This window comes from Sorghum bicolor, chromosome 2, assembly GCF_000003195.3.
Source record: "Sorghum bicolor cultivar BTx623 chromosome 2, Sorghum_bicolor_NCBIv3, whole genome shotgun sequence".
NCBI classification, from domain to species: domain Eukaryota; kingdom Viridiplantae; phylum Streptophyta; class Magnoliopsida; order Poales; family Poaceae; genus Sorghum; species Sorghum bicolor.
The window spans coordinates 61,450,803-61,474,322 of record NC_012871.2 but is presented as its reverse complement, the minus strand read 5'-3'; the positions used below and the strand labels follow the sequence as shown (position 1 = coordinate 61,474,322).

The window sequence follows — 23,520 nt, the reverse complement described above, 5'->3', positions numbered from 1 at the left end:
TACCCCTCCTAATCAATTAGGGGCTTAAAGCATCTCTAACAGCTGGAGAAAGCTCTAACCCCTTCCCCCCAAAAAAAACTAGTTATTGGGCATGTTTTAGGGTTTTGAAGGTCTTTCCTCCGATAGAACGAGGAAAATCCAATCCCGAATGAGAAAAATAGTGAATTGAAGGAGGAGAGGTTTCTCCTTTATTTGAGGGGTGAGAGGCAGTATTTCAGGGACTGTGAAATTTTTTCTCATTGGGGTTGGATTTAGGGAACTGTTGGAGTTACCAGATCTCTAAAACAACTATTTTTTCTCAATAGGGGTTAAAAAAAGGGATTGTTGAAGATGTTCTTAGGAGGCTACATTGGTCGTGTGTGGTCGCGTGCACACTGTGGATTATCGTGCTTGGGCCCAAGATGACCCGTTCTAGTGGAAGGCATTAGCCCTCCGCGAAGTAGGCAGAGGAGACAGGGTCATGACCAAATTCCCCACACGACGGGGGCTTGGTGAGGCCCTAGCGAATCGATCGTTCCTGGCGAGCTTGGCTCGCTGGATGCAGTTCTTTTCCTTCTAATAATGGTATTAGTATATGATTAGTGAATATTAAATGATATTAAGATATTCTAAAGATGTTTAACACATAGTTAAATAAAATAAGTACTTTAGAAGTGCATTTTCATAAAATAAAAATTATAATCATAAATTTATAATTTTTTTTTATCCCATGTAACATATCTTCGTACTGACAGCCAACGCAACAACTCTTCCACCCTGTGCGAAGTTGGACCTCGGCAAGCTCTAGACATGGCTGTTGTCATAGGAGCTTTTCTCCTATGTAATTTCTAATGCTCTAACTGCAGAGGTTGCCTCTAAATTTACATTTGTGCAAGAACTAGTAAGACTGTGTAACTTGTGATTGTATTCAAAGCAGCACAATCATGCAAAACTGTATAGCTTGCCATTGTGTTGTAAATTGCGAGCTCCACCAGGAGACATGGAGAGGCCGCGAGAGGGAGGGTCACCGGAGGCTAGGAGGAGACGAGGAATCGAGGAAGCTGGATGAGGTGAGGATTGGAGGGGGAGCTCGGCATGGAGGCTGAGCTGTGTGGGGTGCCGGAGGTGGAGGGGTTGGCGGCGCGCCGCCCGCAAAGGGCGCCGTCGTCTCGGGGAGAGAGAGATCGAGGAGAGATGGAGGGAGAGAGAGAGAGAGAGAGAGAGAGAGAGAGGAGGGGGCGACGTGGCCAGTTGCTATTCCAATTCGGGGCGACGCTACGCATTCCGTAGCGGGACACGCAAGAACGAGACACGCGTCAGCTCCTCAGAAATTAGGGCGACGTGGCCACTTCGGTAGATCACGGTCCAACATAGAATTGATATAGTTAATTGAATAAAAACTAATGCTGATTGTTGCAAGTTCAGAAATACACAAAAGACTATATTGTTTAGAGATGTAATTCCCTGAATGCAACAAGTTCAGAGATGTACAAAATGCTATGTTGTTCAGAGATGCGATTGCCTGACCTTGACACTTCAACGACAAATGTTTCACGAGGCTATTATGCTAAACAATCTACGGCCGTGTTTGGATACTCTAACTGGGCTGGAGGTTAGAATTAGTTTCTAGCCTAGGACTAGCTCTGAACTAGCTCTAGCTAAAAACGTGTTTGGATGCAAGAGTTAGAATGATAATAAATATGGTGGATCGGTGTGGCGGCGGATCGGTGTGGCAGATCGATCGCCAGGAAAGAGGATAAGCTCGATCCCGTGCGGCCTGAGTTGGAGAAAAAAAGAATTGTTGTGAACCCTACTAGAACTAACCCAAATAATCACCTTTTTTAGAGGAATATTTTTTTTGGATGGGTTAGTTGCAAAAAACTAGCTCTATCCCTCCTGTTTGGCTATTTTTAGGCTAGTTGAGTGTAAACTAGCACAAACTAGCTCTAGCCTTTGGATCCAAACAGGGCCTATGTCTAAGGAAGCAACTAAAAATATACTATGTCTAAGGAAGCAACTAAAAATATATCTGACCGCATAGGGAACAAAGAAACAAGCATAGGTTACGTATCTCTTTTCTTCCATCTCATACATCCTGATTCTAGTGTTGATGAATGCAAGTCAATGTTTCTTTAATCGATTCCAACACTACCTGACGTGAGAAAGAGAATGGCAACCAAATTACGGAGTGCAGACCTACGAACATGTTCCTGCCTTCCTGGCGACACAGCACAAGCAGCTGCCGATCGACGACACTTCACCCTCCCGCTTGCCGGAAATCCCGATCGCCAACGTCTCGCCCTCACTCGTGCTCATGGGAAAACCAGACGTATTCACACCAAAAAGAACAAGGCAACACGGTGCCAAAAAGGGGACCAGTGAAGTTGTTTTTGAGCCGAGGCCCAGCAAAAACTTTTCAGCCAGTTCACCTCGCTTGAATCCGGCGAACCCCAACAGGCCAAAACCCACCAGGCTAAAACCTCTCCTCCGGCGTCTGGCTTCCACCGCCCGCCAGGTCGCCACCCCTCCCCGCCGTCAGTTCGGGCCACATCAACCATGCGCGGTCGTATTTACCTCCTCCCGCGCCTCCTCCTCCGCCGCCACATCCACCGCCGCGCCAAACCATCGTCCCCTCCCCCTCCCCCTCCCCCCAACCCGCCGCGGCCGCCGCAGAAGCCCGAGCCCGTATCCATCCACGGGGAGACGTGGCACGACAGCTACGCTTGGATGGGCGCGCTGTCCGACGCCGCCGCCATGCGCCACATGGACGTCCACATGGAGGCCGAGGAGAAGTACGCCGAGGCCTGCCTCGCCGCCTGCGGCGCCGACCGCCTCGCCCGGAAGCTCCAGCTCGAGATGGCCTCCTGCCTTGCCTCGGACTCGTGCACGCCGCCCGTCCGCTGGGGCCCCTGGCTGTACTACCGGCGCGCGGACGAGGGCAAGCAGTACCCCGTGCTCTGCCGCCGCTCCGCCGCGCTCCATAGCGAGTTCGTCTCGTACAGTGACCCTTCCGCAGGTTTCGACTTCACGGCTGGGAAGCGCATCGAGCAGAAATTGGTGGATTACAACAAGGAGGCCGAGCGGTTCGGAGGTAACTCCTAAAGTTTTATCACAATTCCAGTCTGTTTCGACTTTCGAGGCTATTCGCCCCAGTTGATGTGTCCTGCAATATTGTTACCACCTCACTATTGTGAATTATGTTCTCGATTCTATGATCTTTGCCATCTGGCACTTGGTAGAGTAGTATTTTGCACATATCTAATGTACGTCTGCGAGTATTTGTAAGTTTACAATCTGATTTTCATGTTATAAGAGGATTATGCAAAATATATGATTCCTGTAGAACTTTCTATAAGTTTTGCATGCACGTCCAACACATTGCACTATATATATGCTGTACGCCCCATGCTACATTTTTGGAGGTAGAAATACATCATTTGTCTCACTATTGCACTGATTATTAAGTTATATGCAATCATTGATATGTAGGATACTCATATGAGGAGCTGTCTGAAGTATCTCCAGATCACAGGTTCATTGCATACACAATGTATGACAAAGATAAGGACTCCTTCACTTTAATGGTTAGGGACCTAGTAACAGGCACACTTTATGATAAACCCTGTGCTGATCGGGTGTCAAATATTTCATGGGCTATGGATGGGAAAGCATTGGTTTATGTTGTTACAAATGAGGAAAGAAGACCATATAGGTCAGTAATTTTTCTTTATAAATCTGCTCATCTATGTTTTTTTCCATTGCAAAATAACTGTATCTTTTTTCTGCTTTGGTTAGGTTGTTTTGTAGCATGATTGGATCCAACAAGGACGATATTCTCCTGTTGGAAGAACATGATGAGAATATTTTTCTAAATATCAGACATACGAAGGATTTTCGATATATAACATTAAATGTCTTTTCAGACACTCACTCAAAGGTACTGTTTATTGTATACCTCATCTGTGCTCCTATTATTTAATCTTTTGTTCGCTGCTCATGCCTATTTGTTCTTTTCCAGGTGTATTTAATAAATGCTTCTGATCCCCTGTCCCAAATGACGCTTGTATGGGAAGGTGAATCCCAAGTTCATTGCATTGTTGAGCATCATCGTGGACACCTTTATTTGTTTACAGATGCTGCAAGAGATGGTGTCCCTGTTGATTCCCATTATGTAATGCAGTCTGTTGTGGAATCTTCTGGGCCGAATAGTTGGAAGGTTCAAACTATTCATCTCCTATATGCTATGTTGATTTTTTTCTTTGAACCCCTGTTCTCTAGATATACAAGTGCAGTCCCTTTGTGGCTACTATACAAGAAGCACTTCTCCCAAAAATTGTATATTTTTGGCAAATACATACATGACATATGTAGTTAAGCTAGTTAGCACTTGTTATGACTGCTGCATGAATACATTCTGCTAAGAACTATTTCAGATAACTGACTTCGTATATTCTATTTGACTCACTCATGTTTGAACCAGAATGTTTTTGTCGAGGAACCTGGTGTCATTCTTGAAGATGTTGATTTTTGTGATACTCATATGGTGCTTACTCTTAGACAAGGAAGAAAACTCAGACTTTGTTCAGTTAAATTGCCTCTAACTGAAGGCATCAAAGTAAGTGAATTGTTTATCCTTATCTATGGGTGAACTAAGTTGGGACACTTTACAATTTCATTCTTGATGGTCTCCCACAGCCTTTTCTCTTCTCTACAATTATAATCTTGTAATTGTAACGATATCTTGCCTATTAATTTACTAGCTTCATAATTATTCCACCTATTGGAAATCTGGAAACTGGATATCTTGAAACAAAATTCCTGTAAAGGTTTAGGCATATACTGTAACCATGATTCTTATTCGTACCATTAGATGACAGCTGAAACATCTTTGTTCATTTCACTTCTCAGGTACCTACTCGTCTATCAGATTTGCATCCAATTGACCTGCCTCTTCCCAGTGATGTGTGTCAGATTGTATCTGGGCCGAATTATGATTATTATTCCTCAACAATGCGTTACACGATATCATCGCCTGTGGTATTGCTCTGCTCTTTCTTTTATTATTCTCTTCCATTCTTCTATAAGTAACCTTTGTTTTACAGATAAGGGTAGAATTTATTTACTCATACTATTTTTATGTAACTTGTATGAAACAACAGCGTCTTTATTTGTCATGTGGTTTCTGATGAAGTGCATCCCATTGTTTTGTGGTGTTAAACTGTCCTCATTGTTTCCATATCATGAATTATTTTTATTTTCTTTTGCATTGCTATTTCTTGAAGATGATCCATTTGCACAAAAGATCCATATGGGTTAGCCCTTAGTTTACTTGAGTCCTGTTTTCACTTAGGGCTAATTTGGAAACTCAAATCCCCTTAGAAACCCAGACTTTTTCCAGGGTGAGAAAACCATGGGGATGTCATTTCAATAAGACATCTAGTTATTTGTGGGAGGTTTTCCCTCCTGGATTTGTCTCCCCCTTGCTTCCAAATTAGGCCTTAAGATGTTTTTGATTTTTAAAAGTAGTATTATGGATGGGTGATGTAGTTATGGAAGGAGCTATCCTAATGCCACTTTTATATTTGGCATTTCTCTCCTGTAACTTGTGTTATACTTTATTACCTAAGTCTCAGAAAGGATGCAATTCTAGAATAGTGTTCAGTCAAACCCTGTTAAGTTTGACCAAATTTGTATGAATAGATACTGAAATTTATCTTATTAAATATATATCATTATATTCTCCATGGAATATATTTCATAGTATACATAACTGAAGTCATAGATGTCGATACTACGTTTCTATAAACTTAGTCAAACTTAAGATAGTTTGACTCAGACCAAAGCTAGAATTGCATCCTTTTTTTTTTTTTTGGGGGGGGGGGGGGGATGGATTTGCTACCTTGGTCTTGCACATTTTATGTTCTTTCCAGTTCATATTACCCCTTGCCAGTAACACTTTCGTGTTAATATTTGGAGTTTTATGCCATGTCTTTATATGGCGGTGAATTGATAGCAACTCATAGAGAGTCATATGTCTTTGATAATCCATGAGTGCAATTGTGCATTAATATGTTTAGTTTCCTTTTAATATCTGTCTTTTATCATATTTTTAATGTCGATCATGTCTGTATCTTGATTTTTGATTTATGCTTCTTGGTGCCTAGGCTATACGAACAGATGCATTTATTCATGATATTGTTAGTAATCCATATAGACTACATAGAATTTATTCTATGACACCGTTGATTGTTATATCCCTCATTTTTTTGCTGCATGCTACTCAAGAATGTGATCTTTTCTGTTTCTGCTTTCCTAGTTTCATACCTACTAGTGTGTTGTTACCCTAATGGTGATGGAAGCAATAATTCATTTGTAGCTAGAATACCACTCATATTGCAGTGAAACTACTTCTGACTTCCTGAATACATCACTTGGGATTTCATAGTGATATCATAATTCATATCCTTACAGCTTGTGTGGACCTTTTTCTTGGATGTTCTCATTCTTCCCTTTCATATTCTGGAATTATAATGGTTTACATAAATTTATGTTTCCAATGCTTTTCCTTCTTCACAGAAAGCTTATCATATTGCAGATGCCTGATGCTGTTGTTGACTACAATTTGCTGAACGGACAGTGGCAAATAGTCCAACAACAAAACATGCTTCATGAGCGAACAAGAGCACTATATGGAACTGCTTTTGCTGCAAATATGGGCAGGCAATCCTCAGATAAAGAAATTTTTTCAAATGATGATTTTGTTGGTTGTGCTTGGAATGAGCTCTCTGAATACTATGCTTGTGAATACTATGATGTTCCATCAAAAGATGGTGTTTTGGTTCCACTAACTTTAGTATACTCGCGGAAGCACAAGCAAGATGGAAATCCAGGATTACTTCATGGACATGGTGCTTATGGTGAGATTCTGGATAAACGTTGGCGCAGTGAGTTAAAGACTCTACTAGATCGTGGTTGGGTGATTGCATATGCTGATGTTAGGTATGTCTAGCCTACTTAATTACCTTTATTATTGCTATGAAATGAACTTGGGAAGCTTCATACTAATTCCTGTCATCCTCCTGGATAATTTCAAGCGGCATAGAAATATTTAGAAATAGCTAAAATATTTGTTCATTCATGGTGGCTGTTACCTTAATAAAAATAATTCCAGCTTTAGCCTTTTGAACTTATGGCTTGTGGTTATATACTCACTAAAGAATGTGTATTCAGGGGTGGGGGAGGTTATGGTAAGAAGTGGCACCAAGATGGTTCACGTACCAAAAAAATGAATTCTGTATATGATTTTGTTTCTTGTGGAGAGTTTCTTCTTGAAAAGGGTATCATACAAGAAAATAAGCTCACTGGATGGGGATATAGCGCTGGAGGACTTCTGGTGGCCTCGGCAATTAATTCTCGTCCAGATTTGTTTCGTGCTGCTGTTTTAAAGGTATAAAGCATATAATTAACTATCTATGTATAGAAGACGAGAATTCGTGTGTGCTGTTTATAGACAGTCCTTAATATCAAAACTAGACTAACCTAGGGGGAATTAGGTGACATTTTATTAAGAAGAAAAGGCACCCAAATTCGCCTCCATGGGGACTTCAACCTGGGTGGTCTGGGTATACATCCACACCCTTGTGCCTTGTCCAACTGAGCCAGCTCAGCTTCCTTAGATTGTCCTTAATCAGTAGATGGGGGAAATATTAGTGCTTTGATTACGATCTGTTCCTGACTTCCCATATGACCAAAATTGCATTGATATTGATTGATAAAAAGTAAACCCATCAAGATGCTGAAAAGCTGTCCAAGTGAAAATGAGCATACCAAAAGACACCAATTTTTTTTTTCATTGTAGCACAATTTTACTCCATGGTAAAAGCTACAGTTCCAAGCAAAGATGTATCAGTAGGCCATATATTGCAAACTTAGAGGCTTTATACCCAAATAGATTTTTAAGCTTCGTCTATGTTCATTATTTGTCATCAAAGTTTTGGGTAAAAGAAATTAATGATCATTTGTAGTAGCAGGTTGGGAACTTGTCTCTTGGATTTTCTTCTTAATAAATGATACACAGCTCTCCTGCGTGTTCGAGAAAAAAAATTGGCTCTTGGATTCCTCTTCGAGATTGGAATTGCCCTATAGTCATGCTTTCTTCTCTGTAATCTTGAAGACATGCTGTTATCAACTCTTTGCTTTTGTTTCTGCTGATGTTCCATTACCCCAGTTTCCATTTTCTCCGTGCAGGTCCCTTTCTTGGATGTTTGCAACACCCTTCTTCATCCTATTCTACCTCTTACAGCCATTGATTATGAAGAGTTTGGGTTTCCCGTTGATCATGAGGAATTCCTTGCAATCAGGAAGTATTCTCCTTATGATAACATCCAGAAGGATGTTCCTTACCCAGCTGTGTTTGTGACATCATCATTCAATACAAGGTATGCATTACCTGGATACTCGGTTGCTTTGTAGTCCCCTTAACCACTTTGGCAGAGATGTGCGCAACAAAGGAAGCTATCTAATTCTTGCTTCCATACATTCCATTTGCATTTAATGTCAAATGCTTGAATTCAACAATTTGTTGCCTTTGACAAATGGTAGGTTTGGTGTTTGGGAGGCAGCTAAATGGGTTGCAAAAGTCCGTGAATTTACTCAATATGATCCAGAGAGGCCGGTAATTCTCAACTTGACAACAGATGTTGTAGAGGAGAGCAAGTATTTGCAGACCAAGGAATTAGCATTGGAGACAGCTTTCCTGATTAAAATGGTTTGCAATGTGTGAACAACATGTGTGATGTATCTTATCATTCGGAATCAAACCCTGTTGGTCAAAGATGGGAAGTTCAGGCTACAATTTCAGTCCTCTCCATCCTAGGCACCTGAGCTATTAATCGGTTAATTGGAGCTTTGTGAGGTATCACACTTATTACCAAGTACATTTTTACTGATATCAATAACTTATGCAGCAAATTCCAATCACAGATTATGTATGGCTACACCTGATTTATTTTCTTATCAGCTTTTGCAGAATTCCTGAAGAAATTGTATGTCCATATTTCCTAAATCATGAGGTATCTCCATACGTGCCATCTATCCCCAGATGGCATGGTCTTCTGTCACAACTTACAATGGGTGCCTAGTGGACTAGTGGTATTATGTTCATTTGTGAGTGAATCCAGATATCTGTTATAGTGTTATCTCAGGGGACATGCTGACTGTTGAACAAGTCCACAAACATACGATTATAGAGCCTCTACATTATACTACAATAAAATGTTGATCTCGTCCATGATGGTAAAAATTACCTTTGTATTCTGGAAGCATCTTACTCATGGTTTGTTAGCTATACATCAAGTCAAGTTTTGCTATCTTCAGTATTTCAACCATGGGATTTGACATCAAATGTCTGACGACTAGTTGTGGCAATGGAATATGGTGCATCTACTCATATATTGATTTCAACTTAATAGTATCCGAGAATGCACTGTGCCAGAGACAGAACAGAACACAAAGCCAGCTTCTTGTTGGGCCGAATGGAAGAGGGGGGAGGTCATCAGTTATAGGAGCTGAGCATCTGATTCTGACTGATGTTTTGTGAGTGGAACTTCTAGAAACGATAGTTTGCAAATGTACCGCGATCGTGTAAGCACAATATATTTGAAGATTCGGTTGGAAAAGATATTCATCCTATGCAAGTGAGCTGAGCTGAGTATGATACAAATACATTGCGCATTGCTCAATGTATTGATGCTCATGTCTTTGTTGCAAATTGTGGAGTTCCTAGTGCACTGTTCAGAACAGGATAGAACATGTGGAGTTGTCATTTAAATATATACGGTATGCTTGGCTGTAAGTTCATTTGATCTTTTACTGTCGCAGTCTTCAGGTTCAGGTTCAACGAGTGTGACTTGACTACATGACTACATGAGTAGCCTCAACCTCAAGGACTGGTTGGCTTCTTGGTTTGGGCAGTTTAAAGTACTGTTGACTTATTGTCAAAAAAAGTACCGTATGTTCGTTTGAGTTTATCAGCAAAATCTATCAACAAATCAATAAATAGTTCTATCATTACTTATCAGCCACAACAAACAAGGCCATCGGTCTTCAACCACCGTCAAAAAGGTTTGCCATCGATCCTTCGTGAGGCTCCCGAAGGAGATGGAATTGGAACCGAACTGATGAACGGTCTTTTCGATCGCATCTCAAGGCCAAAAACAATTAATTAATAGAGCGGGAAGAGAGTCATAAATTCCCTCTCTTTTCAAGGAGAAAGAATATCTCTCTGTCTTATCGGAAGAGAGAATATATAATACTCCAAGAAGTTACAAATTGAAGAGAAGATTTAACAATTTCTTATTTTTTTAGAAATTGTTTTGTTGAAGGGTCTTTTTTCTTTTCTTCTCGCTACAAAACTCGGTTAGATTTGCAAGTTCTTTGGAGTTGCTCCTACCGTTACCGGCACCGCACAGGCCTACAGTATACCTTTCCAAAAGCTGAAGACTCCACGCCCACCGTTTGCTCCTGCCGTCGTGCGTGGCAGTCTTCTCTTCTCCACTAGTAGGGCTCTAGGGGGCAAAGGCGTCAGCTTCCCACTCCAGTCCTTCCGGTTTTCTAGGGTTTAAAGAGCCCGCCGTGCGCCGGCCCAGCCAGAGCCCACTACTTTCCGCCGTCGCCGGAGCCGACCCCTCCGTCTCCGCGCGCGGCAATGGCATTCTCCTTCGCCTCGCCGCCGGCTTCGAACCCCTTCCAGACGCCGGCCGCGTCGAATCTCTTCCAGACGCCAGCTGCGTCCAACCCCTTCCAGACGCCGGCGGCGCCGAATCCGTTTCAGACACCGGCTCCGGCCACCTCGCAGGCGCCGTCCCTATCGCCCTCGCCGTTCCAGTTCAGCTTCCAGCAGCAGCAGCCACAGCCGCAGCCGCAGCAGCAGGTGGCGCCGGCGGCGCAACCTCAGCAGCCGCAGCCACAGCAGCAGAAGCTGATGCTGTACACGACGGATATGAAACCCGCGGGGTACAACACCAAGTGGGAGGAGCTGCACGCCGAGTCGCAGAAGGCTTTGCTCCAGATCGAGTAGGGTTCTTCCTCTAAATGTTTACTTTTTCCTTTTTTTTTTCTTGTTTTCTTGCGAAGGAGCGCGGTTATTGCTTAGATAGTACTCAATTGTCGATTTACACCCACAGCTATAATTGCTCCACCCAATTAGCAAAAGTACAAGATTACTAGGCCAGATTGGTGGAATGTCTCTGATTCTTTGCGGTGAAATGAGTGTGTGATTTAAATTGAAGGTATTGGGGGATGGTGTATTTAAACTGTTCTCTTCCATGGCTAAATGTTTTTTTATTTGAGGATGCTATCATGATCCACTGTTGTAAAGTTTTGTTTTTTGGGCTGAATGATACATGTTGGGTGGGCTTCTGTTGTGTTTCATGTTCTTGTGGCAATGGTTAAGCGAATGCACTTTGTCTCCAAATTTTGTAACCTGTTGCATCCATTGGGTTTATTGGAGCATTTGATGTTTCAATTATGAACTATAAGTTGTTTTCCTGATGGTTTTTCCCCAAACTGTGATTTTGCAGGGACAAGATACGGGACTACAGAGACGAGAGTGAGAGGTTGGATCAGTGCAGTCGCCTTTATGACTCCTCAATCTCGAATGTCAATTTTGAGATTGATGCGAATCGCATTGCTCAGGTTAGTATCTTCACTTTCTCTAGATTTTCTTAGCTTTTAGTACATGATTGATTGTTTCTGTCATGCTCCACAACCTGGAGATCACTGTTGTCTTAGCTGATAGCTTGACACATGATTTTGCTAGTACACATTCTGAAAGAGCATGAAATATTTTCTAGAATTTGTTATATCGTTGCGACAGAGAAGAATTTTTTTTATCATTTTCTAGAATTTAGTGACCTGTACCTTAATATAGTGTCCCCTGACCTCCGGCAATTGCAGACTTTGAACCCACTTTCCTTTTCTTTATTAGGCGAATTAAACATTTTCCACTTTCCACAAATATTTGATCTGTCATATGAGTATATTAGATATAAGCTTGTCCCTAATGGTTTAGTCATGTCCTGAACAAGAACAACTTATGTTGCAACTGAAACTGAACTTACACTAGTAAGAATAGAAGCTTCATAGTTTGACTATGACACATCGACACTTTTCCCCTGATAGTGCAGTTATAAATCTAATATAAGATCATCATGGATTATTTAGTGCAAACTTCCATCCAACTTGAATGTTAACATGCCTTTCAGCAAAAAATGACTTGCTTTGTGGATAATAATGTTGGTTGGTAGCTGGGAATTGATGTACCAATGCTGAATATTTTCTTTTGTATACAATTGTAGTGCCATAGTGGTAGGCTGGTCGGTGTCTGTTCTAGCAGGATCTTGGATTATTAATAATATTCGTTGTCTGCTAGCAGGAACTTGGAGGGACCACCACTGTAATGGAGAGAGAGAAGGCTTCCATTCAAGAGTTGATGACTGTTGTCAATGAAATGATGTGGAACACAGAATTTGCTATTAGGTCATATCTGATGTTGAGGCCAAGATTCACCCGTCCAGGTGCTGGAGTTGCAAATGGTGGTTCTTCAAATCCTTCTTCTGGTGCTCCACCCAATCAGCCAGTGGTAGATTTCTACAGTGGAGTCCCAAAGCGTCCTTCCATTTTTATGCAGCGAACTGTCAACAGGTTTGAGTGCTATCTTGCGGAGTGTTGCAAGTGGATTGGTGAGCTAGAGCAGCTGGTTCAAATGGAGACAAATAAAAGATCATCAGATTCTTTAGAATCTCTTCCAAAAGTTATGTCAAATGTGCATGATTACTTCATTTTTGTTGCTTCTAAGGTAAGCTTACTAAAAAGAGGTTATATAAACAAATAAATTCAGGATAAATTTTCCCTGAAATATACTTTGATGATGTGTCTAACAATTATTGCTTGCTTATGATGAGTCAAATATAAACTCTAAACTGATTGAGATTTTAGAAATTGCAACATGCTGTGAACAAAACAAGAAGCCATTATTTAGTTATCATTCACTAAGCTTAGCATCACCTTCATACTAAGGGGTTTCCTTATCTTTGCTATTTTTCAGGTGGAAAATCTTCATCAATATGTTGAATCAATGAAAACTGAATATCTTAATGCACAACGCCGCATTGGTAATGGGAGCGATCCATTTCTGGAGGCAAACAGACGAGAAGCAGCTAAACAAGAAGCAGCTGCCAGAAGGGTCCATCCAACACTGCATTTACCTACCCCTGCGCAGCCCATGGCACAAATCGCTGCACCAGCTACAACTACAAGCCAACCGCAGCAATCTTCCTTTCCATCTGCTGCGACTTCCTCAAGTGCCTTGTCAACCTTTAGCACTCCGGCTTCTGCTCCATCTTCATCTAGTCTCTTTGCAACTCCAACAACTCCAGCTCCATCAGGCAACCTTTTTGGTGCATCTGGATCGGCTCAGTTGACCACACCATTTGGGACAGCCTCCACTCCTACATTAACATCAACACCAGCTCCTGGATTTGGGACTAGCACTACATCTTTGGGTGGAACATCTCTATTTTCTACACCATTCGGAGGTACACATACTTGCTCAATCAACATTATGTGCTGCAAGCTGTATGGTAGAAATTCGCATGCTATTTTACTTATAAAGCAACTTGGAGCCGCATGTACTTACTGATATAGACTAACCCTATTAGCACCATTTTTCTTTCCTGCATGTTGCTTGTTTATCCTGAGTTCAGTGCTTTCATTATTAACTATGAAGGACTATTCATCATCAGGACAAATTGTACTTCATGACACGTCTATGTATTTTTTCAGGTGGAGCTACCGCTTCAGGTTCCAGCTTTGGTGGGGCAACGGTGAGTAAAGTTGACATCAGTTTATGTGGCATGTTTTTAGTTGGTTCTGCATATTGCTAAGCTTCCCTTTTCACCTTACCATGTTTACCCATTGAATCCCTTTTCACCTTACCATGTCTACCCATTTTCAATGGTGCAGAAAGGAAGGTCGAAGCCCCGGAGTCGACGCTAGATGTAGATGAACCAATGTGAAATGTGGATGCTATTGGTTCTCTTGACTGTTATTTCCCCTATCTTATGCAAAATTTGTAACTAATTCTAGTGTGAGTTTTAAGTAACTTGTTGCATGCTTACTACCTTAACTGTTTTATCAGATACTACCGTACTCTAGTTGTCATAAAGTTCTAATCCCCGTGTCCGTTCATAATCTTGCCTGAATACCGAGTGTTGAACTGCAACCTTAAGATGTTCTGGATTGTAAAAGCTGGTCCCTTTTAGATAAGGTAGAGCGGAGTCTGTTGAATGTGGGATTGTTAAAAGCTGGGTGATAAAGGCTGTAATCTTCTACTATGATTCACATTGACATCCTGCAATTTGATGTCTCCATGCTAGAGCTTAATTTTGAGGCATTCAGGCACATTTCATGTTTCTTGTAACCGACATATTTTTTTTGAAAGCAATTCCTGTAACCTACATATAGAACTATCTAGTAGAGTACATAGTACTAATTATGGAGTATTTTTGGCAAGGTTCAGCTACGCGCTAGGCGTAATCGGGGCGCTGACCCATTGCCTAGCGTCTAGTCGGGAGTACTCGGTCCTAGACGCTCTTAGTCGTTTTGGCAATATAGCCATAAGTAGTATTAGTAGTATTTGTGCCATTAGACATACCTGAGTCCGACTCCTAGCTGTCTTAATCCTGCCTGTTCCTAGCTCCTGTATGGCTGCAACTGCAACACATTTTTACAGCTAGTATTAGTCAATAACTCAATACTCAATAGACAGCTAGATAGGACACTAAATTGTGACTTATCTGGTTGATTTCAGCAGCCTCCCATGTCCCATCTATGAGCACACCATACCTCCAGTTGGTGATTACAATACAAGTGGATAGGACAATAATAGAAGTGCACAACACAATTTATAAATAAAGCACAACACAAACACATAGTTCTTAGTTCAGGTCTCATAAATAATAAAAGAAGGTACACAGACACATAAACAAGGTGACACAGCTGCAGTCCATATCATATTTCTTCTTCACTGTAGTCCCTATTCTCGTCTTCATACTCTTCTTCTTCAGACTCAAATTCTTCTCCTTCATAGAGCTCCCTCACTCTTGCACTTCTACGCCTCTCAAGCTGTTCATCTGCTCCCACTGCCTCTCTAATGACAGACCAAGGTATCCCTGTACCTTCCATCTCATCTTCCTCCCCATCTCTAAATTCAACCAATGCACAATCATCCCCACCTTCTTGGAGAAAACCTTGAGCTTCACATGTATCACTAGATAAAAGAACATCAATGATTTTCTTTGACTTGATCTTTTCTCTCTTACTAAGCAGCTTGGAGTTGAATTGGATATACACCAGTTTGTTGAGGCGGGCTGTAGTAAGCCTATTCCTCTTCTTAGTGTGTATCTACAATTAAAAAAGAGGATTCTTAGTTCTACTTCTACAATTTAATTGTAATGCTGCTGAAAATGAAACGTTCATAATAGATAGGTACTAACCGCTTCAAACCCACTCCAATTTCTTTCACAACCAGAAGAGCTTGATGTCAAAGATAGGATCCTTGTAGCCATCTTCTGTAAAGCTGGTGTTTCATATCCATACAATCTCCACCATGATGCTGAAATAAAAAAATAACACCTCTATTAGTTTAGAAAACAGCAGCAAACAACCTTCAGCCATGGAAGCAGCAAGCTTGTGGATATAGGAATCACGAAGTACCTCTACCTGGGGTGATCAACACAAATAGGCTGTCAAATGCAATGGAGAATCAAGTCTTCCATTCATCTTCTTGTCAACAACAGCAATTACATCCTTGAACCGAGCTTCAACAGTTCCAAAGGCATCTTTGATCTGTTTCTTTGCCTTTAGTAGTTCTCCATAAACGAAACCCATGGATGGTCTCACATCACCATCAACCAAACGGAGGACTTTGACCAATGGCTCAAAAACAGCCAATGTGAGCTTCACATCCCTCCAAAAGCTTGGACTCAATATAGTTGCTGTTGCCTCTTTTCCTTTCTTTGATTTCACATCCTTCAATGTGTCCCACTTACTATGAACCACCATCTTCCTTAACTGGTCCTTCTTCTCTTGCATGCTAGCCAAAGTGAGAAAGTTTGAAGCAAACCTAGTCACTCCTCGCCTCACTACCTCTTTCCCCTCTGTGAAGCATCTCAAGCACTCCAATGTCCTTGTGTGGCCATAGGCAAATATGGTAAATGCCTTTGCTTGGTCAACCACTTTCTTGAACCGAGGCATGTTGCCAATTCCTTGCAGCATAAGGTTGATTGTGTGAGCTGCACAAGATGTCCAAAATATGTGTGGTCTCTTCTCTTCCAATAGCCTCTTTGCTCCCATGTTGTTAGAGGCATTGTCAGTCACTACTTGCACCACATTGTCTGGACCAATCTCTTCAATTGCTTTGTCCACAAGTTCAAAGATGAGCTCACTGGTATGTGAGACATCTGACATCTCCTTAGAGCTGATGAAGGAGGTTCCCTCAGCACAATTGGTGCACACATTCATTATGCTTCTCCTCTTCCTATCTGACCAAACATCAGTCATAATAGAGCAACCATTTTTCATCTTCTCGGCTTCACGCTCTTGCAGCAAACTCTTTGTTCTTTCATATTCTTCTTCTAGCAACTTCCCCCGCAGTGCATCCTGAGTTGGAGGTACAAAACCTGGACCAAACTGTCCAATTGCTTCACACATTTGCTTGAACTCATCATTATCAAGTGCATTGAAAGCAATAGCTACCAACAGAACATGTAAATTAGTGTTCTGTACAGGAAAACACCATCTAATGAACTTTGAAATGTAAATACAGATTACAGAATAGTATACTAGCAAATTACCATGTGTATAGGCCCATTTTGCAATGTACTTATGCACCTGATTGGTTCTTTCTTTCCAAAGTTCCTTGTTCAGCTGTTGTTGCTTCAAAGAATCACACATGGTAGCTTTAGGATCAATAGCACGTGTCCATTTGTCAATGGATCCTAACTTGTGGGGCTCTGAACTTCTAACACAGGTGACTTCATCTGAATCTGCTCCAACCCTAGATACATGAACTTCCTCTCTAATTTCTAGCTCACGAACAGACTTCTCCTCCCTCTTCCTTTTTGCATCAGCTAGTGCCTTTTTTGCACTTCTCTTTAGCCTCCGTAGCCTGTGGTGTTCTGGCTGTGCATTTCTTCACATTCTTTCTCTCATGAGCCAAATGTTGCTTCAACCTATGAATCCCTCCCCTCATCTCCTTATTACAAAGCTTGCACTTCACCTTGTCCTTATTGTTAGCATCAACAAGAACACCATATTCCCATCCAACATCATCCGAATTCCTTTTCAGGACATTTGATCCCTCTGTTCCGTTCTCAGTTGATGACATCCTACATTCATGCAATCACAAAATAGAAAATATAGAGGCATACATCATCATACATGCACATTCAGATTCAAACAAACAGGCAATGCAATCAGACATTCAGATTCAATTCACTAATGAATTAGACAGATTCATCATACATGCACATTCAGATTCAGATTCAGCAGGCTGCAGGGCACATTCATCACAGCAGGGCACATTCATCATACATGCAAGGAGAGAAACAGGGGAGTCCGGAGGGGAAGGTGACTGTGGAGCATGGGAGATGAGCAGAAAGTTTGAGAGCAGGGGAGAGAGCCGGCGGAGGAAGGGAGAAGAGCAGGGAGGGAAGGGAACTCACCTTGGAGGCTTCGGGTGGCCGGTGGGGAGGGGTACGCCGTCGGAGACGAGCAGCTTCTAGGCGACGAGCAGGGGAGGAGGAAGATCGGCGGGTCGGGGATGAGCAGGGGACAAGGAGGGGAGGAGCAACACTGGCGGGCCGCGGGTGGAGCTCGCCGGCGGGGAGGAGCTCGTCCAGCGGCGAGGAGGAGCACTGGCGGAGACGAGCAAATGGCTGGCGGGAACCCGTCCTCTCCCTCTTATCCTTCGCGCCCGAAATCGCGCCGCGCGGGCGGGAATCCTTTGCGGACTCGCGCGCAGGGTCGATTTTTTCACGAAATCGCGCGCTCGTCCGCCTCGCACCCCTCCGCGTCGCCTCCGCGCCGCCTAGCGCCGCCCAGCGCCCAGATCGGCGACTAACCCCCTAGGCCAGGCGAAGGGGCTCGACTACCGACTAGTTGCGCCTAGGCGAGCGCCTAGCTGAACATTGATTTTTGGATTGCACTGTTGAGTGATGAAAAAAAATCCACACTAATTGTTGATGGTAAGTTAGACTGGCTTCAATTTTGAAAACTTGTACTCTAAGATTGGAGTTGTAGCAAAGCATAAATTCAGTACCATGTTATGCATTGCATCAGGGTTGAAGGTTCGTTCCGGTCCTAGAAACAGCAGGACCTTTTGCTGCTTCGATTGTGACATGTTGAAGTAGGAGTATGCGGTAGCAGGGAACCTTGAACATGACCAAGCTAGTTTCGTCTGTTTCGACATCACCCAGAGATAAACATATATCTAGCATGCTTATGTTTATGGCCGTGTTTGTTTCTGCGTTTCAGCGCGTCTGCGACCTCTAGGTGTGCGGTCACATAGGACTGAACAAATCTAGAGTTGAGCATGCCAGCTAGAATTTCAGTTCTTTTTTTGAACACGAATGTTAGCAGTTCGTTCTTGGTAGTAAGTTCTAGACAATTTCACCCGGGTACCATTCTCACTGCACTTATTTGATCGCCATTCAGGCCTTGTTTAGTCCGTGAAAAATTTTGTTTGGTTTTGACTACTGTAGCACTTTCGTTTTTATTTGACAAACATCGTTCAATTATATAGTAATTAGGTTTAAAAGATTCGTCTCGTGATTTACAAGCAAACTGTGCAATTAGTTTTTGTTTCCATCTATATTTAATACTTCATGTATGTACCGCAAGATTTGATATGACGAGAAATCTTGAAAAAAATTTGAAAACTAAACAAGACCTCATTTGTTTAGGTTGCTTCATGCTGTCACCCATAAACTCAGATAGCAGCTCACGAATTATAGCACGTTTCTATTCGTCATCAGATTGGCGATGCTTCCTGGCTCCTTCCTTGTTTCTTTGTCGTTGCATCAAAAGAGGTCCGTCCAGGAATTTTACCCTTTTCTCTGTCTCTGCGTATGATTGGTGCTCGCAAAGCGTAAGTGCTTACGACATCGCAGACATCATCTGTCGAAGAATTATCGAGTCCTTGGGCTTTTTATATGGAGTCAATTACTTAGCGGTTGACTTTTTTGCTAAAGCAAATCGTGGCTGGCGGTTGTTACCAACCGCCGAACCGACAAGTCCAAGGGTAGACGTCAATGGGCCCACATGCCAGTGTGCACAAGCTTTCTAGTGACTGAGCCCAGTTAGTTGAATGTTTCTAGATTTGACCTCAGTTGTTTTACTGAAATGAACATTTCTTCCTGTCAATTATCTTACGTTGATACTACTACACATTACTACGTTTTACTATGTCTGACTTTCCAGGGGATATGGCTTATCTGAATGAGTTGTTCTGCATCGTTTCCTGATCCGGATCTTCGCAAAAAGTTTTTTATCTGGAAAAAAGAGTACAATGGACTAGGTTCCCAGTTGTCCAGTGATGATTCTGGATTCCTGGGTATGTGAATGCACGGCTCTCTGTTTCCTCATCCAGATCATTGACCTGGTTGCTTGTCTGCAAATCACACTCTGAGCCACTGGCCCATCCGAAATTCTCTCCGTGACCGTGACGATTTGATTAGCGCTGTGGGCCCGTCACTGGGCATTGACGTGTCTGTACAGATGGGTTCAGCTTTTTTTTTTTTTTTTTTTTTGACAAGAGATGGGTTCAGTTGGAAGCTGCTACGAAGCAACGTTCGGGCTACTCATGAACACTGAACAGAGTCGCTCTCGTGGCTCGGTGCTGCGCGCTCGTGAGGACCTCTGTTTTGGCTGCGCTTGCTTTTCAGCTCGGAGGCTTGTGGATTAGTCTAGTTTTTTTCGCAGCCTAATCTCGCTTTTTCAGGGCAGCGACGGTGGTGCTGTTTTGCCTAACGACTAGTGGGCTGTGTTCGTTGGCCGTTTGTCAGTCACTCGCTCGAGAATTCAATAATTCATCACAAAGGTGTATCAAATGTTGTGGTGGAATATATATGCTCACTTTTCCCCTTATCTTTAGGAATGTATTATGTGAATTAAACCTAAACATAAATAACACTACCTTGTGGTACTCAAGATTAAAGTTTGTCTCGAAATTAAGTTGATTCTACTAACCGTAGTTTTGCTTCTCACAGTGCTCTCATGCCCCCTCTATGTCTCGTTCATGATCTGAACTCTCATCTTCTATATTCATACGAGTTAGAAAATAATGACCTAGAATCTGATTTCAAAATGTGTTTAAATATTGAAAGAAAATCTCTAGAGCCGCAAATCATCGAGGTGATCACGCAACAAACCTGCATGTTTACTTGTACTTACTTAAAGCAAATTTAATAAAACGTTAAATTGGTCAGATTTTTCGTTACGTATTTGTATCCGAAAATTCGTGAGTAAAATTATTACACAATTTTGCAGGAAAAAAAAGAAACATAAAAGATCTCCAAAATCCGAGGGGCCTCCATTCGTCCACGTTCTCAGAAAAGTCGTCGATGCGTCTATAAAGCACACCCATCTCTTCGCCCTCCGCTTCCTCTCCCCCAATTCGCCTTCACCTCGCCGCCTCCATTGACCGCCACCGTTGACGTCGTCTTCCGGCGAGGCAGCTCGCCGGGAGACCTGACCCCGACTTCCCCGACGCAACCCCCCACTCTGTAACCCTCCGGAATGTTCGCCTGCCTCTAACTCGTCGGCGCCCCAATCTCCGGTTGCTTCCTCGACAGCCCAATCCGCCTCTTCTCGCTCTCGCTACGGCTCCTCTGCCTGTTCGCCATGGCGATCCGCATCACCGTCTCCTACTCCGGCTACGTGGCGCAGAACCTCGCCGCGTCGCTCGGCCACCGCTTCTCCTCCGCCTCCGCCTCCGCCTCTGGCAGCCGCCTCCTCCACGACGGCGCCTGGCGCCCCTTCTGCATCTTCACCTCCACCCGCCAGCCCGAGCAGCACCGCAACAGCGGCAGCGGCAGCGACCGCCATGACGGAGGCGACCACAACCACCCGAAGCCCCAGGCCATCGCCGCCGGAGCTCACTCGTTGCTGCTCACGCGTGCGTGCTTATCGTCCAAGTCGCCGCCGCCGTCTCTTGCCGTGGGGCTGCTCTCGGTGCTCGCGCAGAGGACGGGACCGACGCCTGGGGCCACCGGATCGGCGGCTTCTCTTGCAGGCTCGTCTCCGATTTCGCTCGGTTTCAACCCTACGTCCTTCCTCCCGTTCTTGCAGACAGCGAAGTGGCTCCCGTGCAGCGACCTTGCCACCTCGTCGTCTTCGGCACCCTCTTCCCCTCCCCGCTCGCTGGCGCCTTCGGCTCCCCCCAGGAAGGCGTTGATTGCTGGTGATAGTGGTACTGTTACTGCTGGTGCGTCTGGTTCTGCCGGAATTGCGACGAGCAGTGGTGCTGGTGCAGCGATGAGCAGGAGCAACTGGCTGTCGAGATGGGTGAGCTCCTGCTCCGATGACGCCAAGACGGCGTTTGCAGCTGTGACCGTGCCACTTCTCTACGGCTCGTCCCTGGCTGAGCCCAAGTCCATCCCGTCCAAGTCCATGTACCCGACCTTCGATATCGGTGATCGGATCCTTGCCGAGAAGGTAGAGCTTTGTCTGACGAACATTTTGCTTTTGAGAGATGTACCATGCCAATTTTATGTTTGTTAATAATGATTTGGTGGCGATGTTTTCTGCAGGTCTCGTACATATTCCGGGATCCGGAAATTTCGGACATTGTGATCTTCCGGGCTCCCCCAGGACTTCAGGTGCTATTTCCTGCCCCCCTGGATTGTTCTTCTCATGATGTCTGAATTGAACGTTTTCATTGCAGGCTTATGGTTACAGCTCAGGTGATGTGTTCATCAAGAGAGTTGTGGCCAAGGGAGGAGACTATGTCGAAGTAAGCTTTTACTCCAATGCTAGTGCAGCCTTGCTTTTGTTTCGAGGTGTCATTATGCCGCGAACAGCTCGATTATTTTTTTACTTGAGTTGTAACTCTGATAATCTTGGCTCTTTAACAGGTGCATGATGGCAAGCTGTTCGTTAATGGAGTAGTTCAGGATGAGGATTATGTGCTGGAGCCACACAACTACGAGCTGGAACCAGTGGTATGATATATGCTCCATACCACTAGGAACTGTGCCTTTTTACTTAGGTTAGAGACATTAGACATATTTTCGTTGAAATGCTTGCTTTTGCTGGTCTAAGTAATTGACATGGTAAACTCCAATCTCTAAATTGTGCGATAAAGAAGTATCAGTTGTTGCATTTCCACTATTTGACTGATAGCTGAACTATCGAATGCATTATATAGCCACAGTTCCTATTCCCTTAGCCATACTGCTTAGCATTCTTGCATTTCTGTAAGCATGATGGTTCGTCGTGTGGTACCTGGGTGGCTGGGTCCTGACTCCTGACGCATTTCATATTTGTTGATTGTTGCTGCAGCTTGTACCGGAAGGTTTTGTGTTTGTGCTGGGAGACAACCGCAACAACAGCTTTGATTCCCATAACTGGTACGTTGCAAACTACTATAATTCGATCTGTTACACTAGAATTGCACTTGATGCACATATGCCTGAACTGTATCGAATGTCTTGCCATTTCAGGGGCCCACTTCCAGTGAGGAATATTGTTGGTAGATCTATTCTCCGGTATTGGCCGCCATCGAAGATTAGTGATACAATTTATGATCCTGATGCAACCCGATTCGCGGTGCCGTCCTGATAGTAGTCGCGCTCAAGTGATGGTGGATAGCAAGCGTGTACAATAACCTTATATTTCGTGGAGCTTCTTTGATGAGCTGAGCTCCGGTTTCAATTCTCTCAGAATATTTATTTCCTGAGTTTTGCCTGTAAATTCCTTTTGGCTGACCGATTTGTTTTCCCTGCCGGTTGGCAGATGCTTGTTCAAAGCACGGAATAGTGCAGCACCTTGCATTTTGCAAGCTAATTAAACCGGTTCCTTTGTAAAGTCTATAACTCTATATAGAGCAGTTGCTGAATGAACATTTGAAATTTCGAATTCAGCGTTCTTGCACTGCAGATCTTGATATCGTCGTGAGCTTCTGTCTTCCGATGCTGTAAAGAGCTTCCATTTACATGTAAACAAAAATCATCTAAAAAAAATCACGGTTCTTAGACTGACTAACCGTGTAGGTATAACGGGACCTAAACCCAAAATGTGTTGTTCATAGTATTTTAGCGGTGACAAAACAAGCTCTAATAGAGTAGGCAAACAAGTGACCCATTTTGCGTGGGACGCGACGCGGAACCCAAATAAGTGTCCTCTCTTTGTCATTTTGCGTCTCCACGCAGGCGCTAGGCCCACCACTACGAAGGAAGAGGACGACCAGAGCCTGGGATCTGC

General features: G+C 43.4%; 4 protein-coding genes across 5 annotated transcripts; 3 read left to right on the top strand and 1 right to left on the bottom strand.

The window, feature by feature from the left end:
• LOC8081041 (dipeptidyl aminopeptidase BI) lies at positions 2,258 to 9,840 on the top strand. Of its 2 annotated transcripts, XM_021454897.1 has the most exons (12): positions 2,258 to 3,070; positions 3,469 to 3,529; positions 3,649 to 3,691; positions 3,775 to 3,916; positions 3,998 to 4,195; positions 4,460 to 4,594; positions 4,888 to 5,016; positions 6,575 to 6,978; positions 7,210 to 7,426; positions 8,227 to 8,417; positions 8,581 to 8,893; positions 8,999 to 9,840. In XM_021454897.1, exons 1-11 carry the CDS (start codon positions 2,294 to 2,296, stop codon positions 8,759 to 8,761), a joined length of 2,478 nt encoding a protein of 825 aa, XP_021310572.1. In that variant the 5' UTR covers positions 2,258 to 2,293; the 3' UTR covers positions 8,762 to 8,893; positions 8,999 to 9,840. The 2 variants fall into 2 exon arrangements, with proteins under 2 accessions (XP_021310572.1, XP_002462481.1); XM_002462436.2 differs by having other exon boundaries at positions 2,395 to 3,070; positions 3,469 to 3,691.
• On the top strand, positions 10,496 to 14,431 carry LOC110433043 (nuclear pore complex protein NUP58-like). The gene is made up of 6 exons (XM_021454628.1): positions 10,496 to 11,052; positions 11,559 to 11,673; positions 12,413 to 12,835; positions 13,085 to 13,574; positions 13,822 to 13,862; positions 14,002 to 14,431. The coding sequence occupies exons 1-6, from the start codon at positions 10,685 to 10,687 to the stop codon at positions 14,032 to 14,034; spliced, it is 1,470 nt and encodes a 489-aa protein (XP_021310303.1). The 5' UTR covers positions 10,496 to 10,684; the 3' UTR covers positions 14,035 to 14,431.
• Positions 15,840 to 18,508, bottom strand: LOC8062773. The gene is made up of 7 exons (XM_002460272.2): positions 18,359 to 18,508; positions 17,763 to 18,041; positions 17,550 to 17,590; positions 17,318 to 17,426; positions 16,893 to 17,220; positions 15,940 to 16,790; positions 15,840 to 15,857 (listed from the first exon to the last, which is right to left on the bottom strand). The coding sequence occupies exons 1-7, from the start codon at positions 18,506 to 18,508 to the stop codon at positions 15,840 to 15,842; spliced, it is 1,776 nt and encodes a 591-aa protein (XP_002460317.2).
• Positions 20,688 to 23,179, top strand: LOC8062772 (thylakoidal processing peptidase 1, chloroplastic). Its single transcript, XM_002462435.2, has 6 exons — positions 20,688 to 21,753; positions 21,849 to 21,917; positions 21,983 to 22,051; positions 22,173 to 22,259; positions 22,600 to 22,667; positions 22,761 to 23,179. The coding sequence occupies exons 1-6, from the start codon at positions 20,941 to 20,943 to the stop codon at positions 22,876 to 22,878; spliced, it is 1,224 nt and encodes a 407-aa protein (XP_002462480.1). The 5' UTR covers positions 20,688 to 20,940; the 3' UTR covers positions 22,879 to 23,179.

Coding starts and splice junctions, on each gene's coding strand:
- LOC8081041 (XM_021454897.1), top strand. CDS start 2,294: ATGGGAAAACCAGACGTATTCACACCAAAAAGAACAAGGCAACACGGT. Junction 3,071..3,468: donor GGAGGCCGAGCGGTTCGGAG/GTAACTCCTAAA, acceptor ATTGATATGTAG/GATACTCATATGAGGAGCTG. Junction 3,530..3,648: donor AGGTTCATTGCATACACAAT/GTATGACAAAGA, acceptor TGGATGGGAAAG/CATTGGTTTATGTTGTTACA.
- LOC110433043 (XM_021454628.1), top strand. CDS start 10,685: ATGGCATTCTCCTTCGCCTCGCCGCCGGCTTCGAACCCCTTCCAGACG. Junction 11,674..12,412: donor ATGCGAATCGCATTGCTCAG/GTTAGTATCTTC, acceptor GTCTGCTAGCAG/GAACTTGGAGGGACCACCAC. Junction 13,575..13,821: donor ATTTTCTACACCATTCGGAG/GTACACATACTT, acceptor GTATTTTTTCAG/GTGGAGCTACCGCTTCAGGT.
- LOC8062773 (XM_002460272.2), bottom strand. CDS start 18,508: ATGTCGAAACAGACGAAACTAGCTTGGTCATGTTCAAGGTTCCCTGCT. Junction 18,042..18,358: donor CTGATGCAATGCATAACATG/GTACTGAATTTA, acceptor GAGTCCGCAAAG/GATTCCCGCCCGCGCGGCGC. Junction 17,427..17,549: donor TGTGCATGTATGATGAATCT/GTCTAATTCATT, acceptor GCATGAATGTAG/GATGTCATCAACTGAGAACG.
- LOC8062772 (XM_002462435.2), top strand. CDS start 20,941: ATGGCGATCCGCATCACCGTCTCCTACTCCGGCTACGTGGCGCAGAAC. Junction 22,052..22,172: donor AGGGAGGAGACTATGTCGAA/GTAAGCTTTTAC, acceptor GCTCTTTAACAG/GTGCATGATGGCAAGCTGTT. Junction 22,668..22,760: donor AGCTTTGATTCCCATAACTG/GTACGTTGCAAA, acceptor TTGCCATTTCAG/GGGCCCACTTCCAGTGAGGA.